Source organism: Megalops cyprinoides, chromosome 1 (assembly GCF_013368585.1).
Source record: "Megalops cyprinoides isolate fMegCyp1 chromosome 1, fMegCyp1.pri, whole genome shotgun sequence".
Classification (NCBI taxonomy): domain Eukaryota; kingdom Metazoa; phylum Chordata; class Actinopteri; order Elopiformes; family Megalopidae; genus Megalops; species Megalops cyprinoides.
Genome location: NC_050583.1, coordinates 48,783,725 through 48,790,143, shown reverse-complemented (window position 1 = coordinate 48,790,143; position 6,419 = coordinate 48,783,725). Strand labels below are relative to the sequence as shown.

Sequence of the window (6,419 nt, the reverse complement as noted above, 5' to 3'; positions counted from 1 at the left end):
TCACAAGAAGGTGTGAAAGACCGTGGACTTCAGGCTTTTGGCTTTGGGGAGGTTTCGGACTCCGTACTTGACAGCCCGGTAGAATTTGGGGCAGACGCTGAGGGGGGCGGGAGGGAAGCGCCTGGCGGCTCTCAGTCCGACGTGGGTGACCCACAGAGCCCTGGAGCAGCGGTGCAGAACCTCCACGGTGACCGAGTGCTGGCCGTCCGACCACCGCTGCAGCCTCACCATGGTCGCTGTGGAGGACAACCCGAAAGAGTGCTTTCGGGTGCCCCGGTACACCTTCTCCCCCTCGCCGCACGGGCCCACCCGCTCCCACGCCACAGCCGAGCTGTCCTCCTCGCCCATGTCAGCCAGGTTGCAAAGGGCCAGCAGGCACACGCTGACCAGGGGGGCATTTGCGGGGTACTTCTCTATGATGGCCACCAGGTGCGGTATGATTCCACTCTGAACCAGCTGGTCTTGCAGGAGGTCTAAGAAAAGGAGGGGAACAAGAGTGAGGGAGTGAGAATGAGACAGAGAGAGGGGTAGTGTGAGACAGAGAGGAGAGAGGCCAACAGACACTGAAGACACACTCCATACACAATCTGAGTCCTAGTTCACAGAGTGTAAAGAAATAAATAAATGTACATACATCTGATACCTCAGAACAAAAAATTGCCATCACAGACTGCACACCATTCTCACTTTGTCCTGTACTGACCTCTAATGGTAAAATTCCATTACTACACTTTTTCTATGCAGATGAAGAGACAGAAAAATGAACCCAGCCAGATAAAAAATGATGAGACAGTATTTGGCTGAATGTCATCTTTGTTATGTGTAATGTGATGTTACATTTTCCCTAAACATCTTCTAGTGTGTTTTTGTTGAGAATGTCAAATGACTGTCCGTCCTGTGTGAGAGATATTAGTGAATGACTGCTTTAAACCTCCATATCTTGTGGTGTAGGGTTATGCAGGTGTCTCTGCTCAGGCTGACTGACTCACTGTTGTCGTAGCAAATCCGGCTGATGGCTCGGCCTGTGTAGAGGAGCAGGTCCTGGTCGGTGCTGCTGAGCAGGGACATCAGAGCGAATCCCAGGCCAGCCTCCATACAGCGCTCCCTCACTGAGGCTGAAGACACAGCATGGTCAGCACTGACAAAGTGCAACACTGACACCCAGCACCACTGACACTATGTAACACTAACACCCAGCACCACTGATACAATGTAACACTGCCACCCAGCACCACTGACACGAGCTAACACTGGCACCCAGCACCACTGACACCATGTAACACTACCACCGATCACCACTGACTTAACACAGCAGTTATACTCAGTCCTTCCATTAATTGAATGGGAATGTGTAAATACTAACAGTGTAAATACTAGAGATGGTAAGACTCACCGATTCGCATCGGTGCGGCGGCATAAAAGTTCACAATGTGATTGCCCCGATTAAAAAAGCGTGCACCAGATACAGTTTGGGATGAACTCGGGATGCATCGTTTCTAACATCTTTGCATCTGTAAAATCCGATTTATTTATATATAATTATTAGTAGAGGCCCTGTGCCTTTATTATTTAGAAATGTGACAATTTTATATTTAGACTGATTCCTCCTCTCTAAACTGTTTCTCAAGCGCGCTCTCTCATCTCCACTGCTGTCAGTGGCCAATTCTCGTCGAGTCTCTCGGCCAAGTCTCACGTGAGTTGGAGGTGTGTCCGGGCGAGTCACAGATTATCATGGAGGATGAAGAGCTACACGTCCCACCGGATTGCTATAAATCAAATTTTTGGCGACACTTCGGATTTTTCAAGAGAGACGGACAAAATAGGTGAAGTAAAAATGGCACTTTTTTAGTTAATTTATGATTTGCTATCTGCTTAAGAAGGACCAAAGAAATAAAATCAAACTATCTGTACCGTATTGAATTGCATTGATTCATATTCTTTAGCATTGGATCGTATTGTGTTGAATCGTATTGTGTCGAATCAAATTATGTCGAATCGCACTGCATCGCAATAGGGGTTAATCATATCGTATCGCATTAGTAGTTGCTTCATATGTATCTTTAATGTATCGGATCGTTGGCAATGCATCGAGATGTGTATGGCATCGGCCTCAGTGATGGAGATGCACATCCCTAATAAATGCTAACAATATAAATACACACACACACACACACACACCGGAGCCCTTAGCCTCCCGGAGGCTCTGCTCTCACCGTCTCTGGCCAGCTCAGCCACCAGCAGGGTGGTCTGCATGTTCAGGGCGCTCCTCCTCTCCAGAATCTGAGCCAGTGTGGGCAGAATCCCACTGTCTGCCACCTGCTGGGCTACGCCTCTCTCTGCTGAAAAAAACACACACACACATGCATAAGCATGTGGGCAGGTATGCACACGTGCACACGAAGATACACACATACATAAGCAAACATCCATACATACACACAGACACACAGAAAACAATTTACATGTACACATATATACAAGCCCAAACACACACACACACACACACACACACACACACACACACACACACACACACACACACACACACACACACACATATACATACATAAGCATGTGGGTAGGTATACACACATGTACACAAAGAAGACAATTTATATGTATACATATATACAAACTCAAACACACACACACACATATACATATATAAGCGTGTGGGCAGGTATACACACATGTACACGAAGAAGACAATTTATATGTATACATGTATACAAATCCAAATATATACACACACACACATATACATACATAAGTGTACACGCATGCACACAAAGATACACACGAACATAAGCATACATTTATACGCACACAAAGACTACACATAAGCATTCATGTATACACATATATACAAAACCCCAAAACACAGAGACACATATTAGCATGCATACATATACACACACAAACACACACATACACATACATACACACAAACACAGGCATGCACACAAATGCAAAAGACAGACAGACACACACACACACACACATTCATTATTCAGATGTTTCTTTTTATCATTTATATGAAAGGAAAAACAGGTGATCTCTGTTTCTCCCCATTGCTGTGGCCCCGCCCTGTTCCTGTACCCCTCTACCCCAACCAGAGTACACCACATTCAGTTTGTCAGCGTCAGCAGCGAGGAACCCAAACCCCGGGCAACACGCCAGCCTTTTTACGATCAAATGAAACACAGGCATAAACCGCCCTTGCACTTTTCAAGACCACAGCAAGTCGAAAGGAGCAAAGCGCATATCTGACAAAATGTGAAGAAGCTATTTTAAACTGCATGTTTTTCCTCCCTGAAATGTCACAACAGCGGAATCCGGTTGAGCTGTCAGCGTATGGCACGCTGCTATGGTAACGACCTCCCCGCCAGTAAAAGGCAATTTTAGCTGCCTGTGCAATGTGAGAGGGAGGGAAATCCACCGGCAACTGGCGTAGCAGTATTAAGTCAAAAGAGTTAGGAGTTAACGTCTGTTCACAATTTAAAGTATGGTTTTTTTTATCGAAAGTGCAATCCACGGACTCGAATTTTACAGAGAGAATTTCTACCGGTACGTCCTGATACGGCTCGACAGCCTCAGCAATTCTTCAGATTAATAGCCTGGAAACCAACACCATGTATAAAACTTATATTTCAGTACATGTCAGGATCAACAAGACAACATTGAAGGAACACTTACCGTATAGAAAATAACTGCCTTTATCTTGAAATCTGTATTGAGAGTAATAAGTAAATAAACATGATACTGTAGAACATTCCGTAGTTCACAACCGGTGCAGTTACTTCACATGGGAACTGGAGGGATGTCATCAAAGAAAATGCGAAAAACTCCTGACAATGCATGCGATGCGTGTGGTAGTACTCGGTATCTAACGTGCACGACACCGAAAGAAGATTTCTGCATACAGGATCATTGGATAGGTGAGAGAGACACGGACGGGGAACAGTACACACACACACTAACTAGCGTTCGTGTGAGAGCGCGCCCGTGAGTGTTTACAGGACAGCCGCTAATCGGCCCTGTCAGGAGCGCGCTCAAACTCAGGATTAACGCGACTCAGCTTCTCCAATCCGCAGTGTGGCACACGGTGACCTCCACCGCCCCTACCTCCTGCCCTGCCCTCTCCGCCCCCAATCCCGCAACAGCAGGCCTAGAATACCTCTGCAGCTTTCTAAAAGCATGCACCATCTCTGAAGTAGGAATCCCCAAAGGGAGTTCCCTTTTTCTTCCATAGGTGGATTCATAAACATTTCATCACCAACCAATGCCTGACAGAGGAAAGTCTGTCTCAATTTCTCTTTCAGGATTAAACAACCCCACTGCATGCTGGGAAACGTGGCAGAGAAGAGCAGCAATGAGGGATGGGGATCACAGATGGAGTGAAATCAAAAGAAATGAAAGGGAGAATGAATTACTCTGGCCCAGAGGTGCATTTCTGTGCTTCATTTAGCTACCCACTCAACTGTAAGATAAGGAGCAACAGTCTATGTCTGATACAGAACAGTTGTCAAAAATAAACTGAATGATGACTTGAAATGTTAGCACGTGTGGAAAAACATGGTTGGACATAATGTGCTTGCCCTTGGACTTATGTGGGTGTTGGATGCGGCACTCACTCGTCTCCTGCAGGACGGCCAGCACTGTGTCCAGATGGGGTCGCAGCTCCTCCTCAATGAGCTCTGTGCTCACGCTGATGGCGTCCAAAGCCTCGCTGAAAGACTCTTGGACAGACAGGCAGACAGACAGTACACACAGACGGTAAACTTAGGTATATAGGTGTGTGTGTGTGTGTGTGTGTGTGTGTGTATTAACCCTAACTGTGACCTTGCTGATACTTGCCTATGTATACCCAAATATACCTATATATACAGTATATATATAACTGCAGGAGAGACCGCTGCAGGAGAGAGACCACTGCGGGAGAATCCGCTGCAGGAGAGACCACTGCAGGAGAATCCGCTGCAGGAGAGACCGCTGCAGGAGAGACCACTGCAGGAGAGTCCACAGCAGGAAAGAGACCGCTGCAGGAGAGAGACTACTGCAGGAGAATCCACTGCAGGAGAGACCGCTGCAGGAGAGAGACCACTGCAGGAGAATCCACTGCAGGAGAGAGACCACTGCAGGAGAGACCACTGCAGGAGAGACCGCTGCAGGAGAGAGACCACTGCAGGAGAGACCACTGCAGGAGAATCCACTGCAGAAAAGATACAACTGCGGGAAAGACCTCTGCAGGAGAACACACTGCAGCGTGAGCTTGCAGATTCTTACAGAAATGGGCCCTCCTGGCAGGTGCAGGCTACCTCAGTAAGCGCTAAATCCTCATAAGCAGCAGGAATCAGGCCTGTGAGGGGCTACTCCGTGCTCACCGCCCTGAGGCCGCACGGATGGGCTGGATAATGCAAACCTTTCCACACGCTTTGCTTCGCAATCGCTCCCGGGGGGTGGTGGGTGGAGGGGTTTGATCGACTGGTCCGCACTGCTTAGTCTTAACTACCCTTAACTACTCAGCCACCCCACCCCTCTCCTGACAGAAATGACACAGTGACCTTTGCATGAGGCAAAGCCAAACCGACGCTTCTCGTCTCAGTGTAGACAGTTCCCAGGCGCCCCCAGAGGCAGGCCCCACAGGCAGGGAGAGGGCGTGTGTACAGGGTCACCACTTACCCATGGCCGTCACCGCCGGACTCTCCATCTCTGCAGGCGTGTCTCGGCGAGGGGAAGCGAGATCAGGGTTCAGAGCCCCACCTGTCCGCTGGTGCCCCAGCCTGTCCCTCCACACCACACCTGGGTTCCCTCTTCCCTCGCTCTCCGCTAACTCCCTGTCTCTCCCCGACCTCCTTTCTCTTGTCCACCTCTCTAGCTCTCCCTTCTTCTCTTCCTCTCACTCTTCCCTCTCTCCTCCTCCCGATCCCCTACTCCCACGCACGCTTCTCTCTGTAACAGCCGCACCGCCAGCATTCTGTTCCCTGCACAGACTCCTTCTCCCTCTCCGTCGATCTTCTCTAATGCCGCGCAAATCCTAAATCTCTCCAAAGCTCCTCGGTCGGCAGCCAGAATCTGGGTGACAGAGTGAGCCGTCAGATAACAGCACCACTTGGACGTGCTGCACTGACCCCAGACCTTGTGTACCTCAGCAATGAAGCCAGGACTGAAGAGCAAGAACCCTTCACATTTCACTTGCTAGGTGACTGTCTGCCTTTTGTGCAGGAAAACACATTAGAGCTGTTTGTGCAGTGAATACAAAAATGGCACTCACTACTGTGCATACGTGAACCTGTTATAACGCATATCTACATAAGGGACCCAGCTAGAGCAGTGTTCTGGACAATATCGAGTGATTTACCTCACAATATATTCGCATGTATATACAGAGTGACTTGAAATTAATTCTCCAAAATAAG

General features: G+C 48.3%; 1 protein-coding gene across 1 annotated transcript; it reads right to left on the bottom strand.

Annotated features, from left to right (window-relative positions):
- Positions 1 to 5,710, bottom strand: si:dkey-21e13.3 (uncharacterized protein LOC100150043 homolog). Its single transcript, XM_036546353.1, has 5 exons — positions 5,683 to 5,710; positions 4,635 to 4,739; positions 2,214 to 2,336; positions 990 to 1,115; positions 1 to 473 (listed from the first exon to the last, which is right to left on the bottom strand). The coding sequence occupies exons 1-5, from the start codon at positions 5,708 to 5,710 to the stop codon at positions 1 to 3; spliced, it is 855 nt and encodes a 284-aa protein (XP_036402246.1).
- Between the last annotated feature and the right edge of the window lie 709 nt (positions 5,711 to 6,419).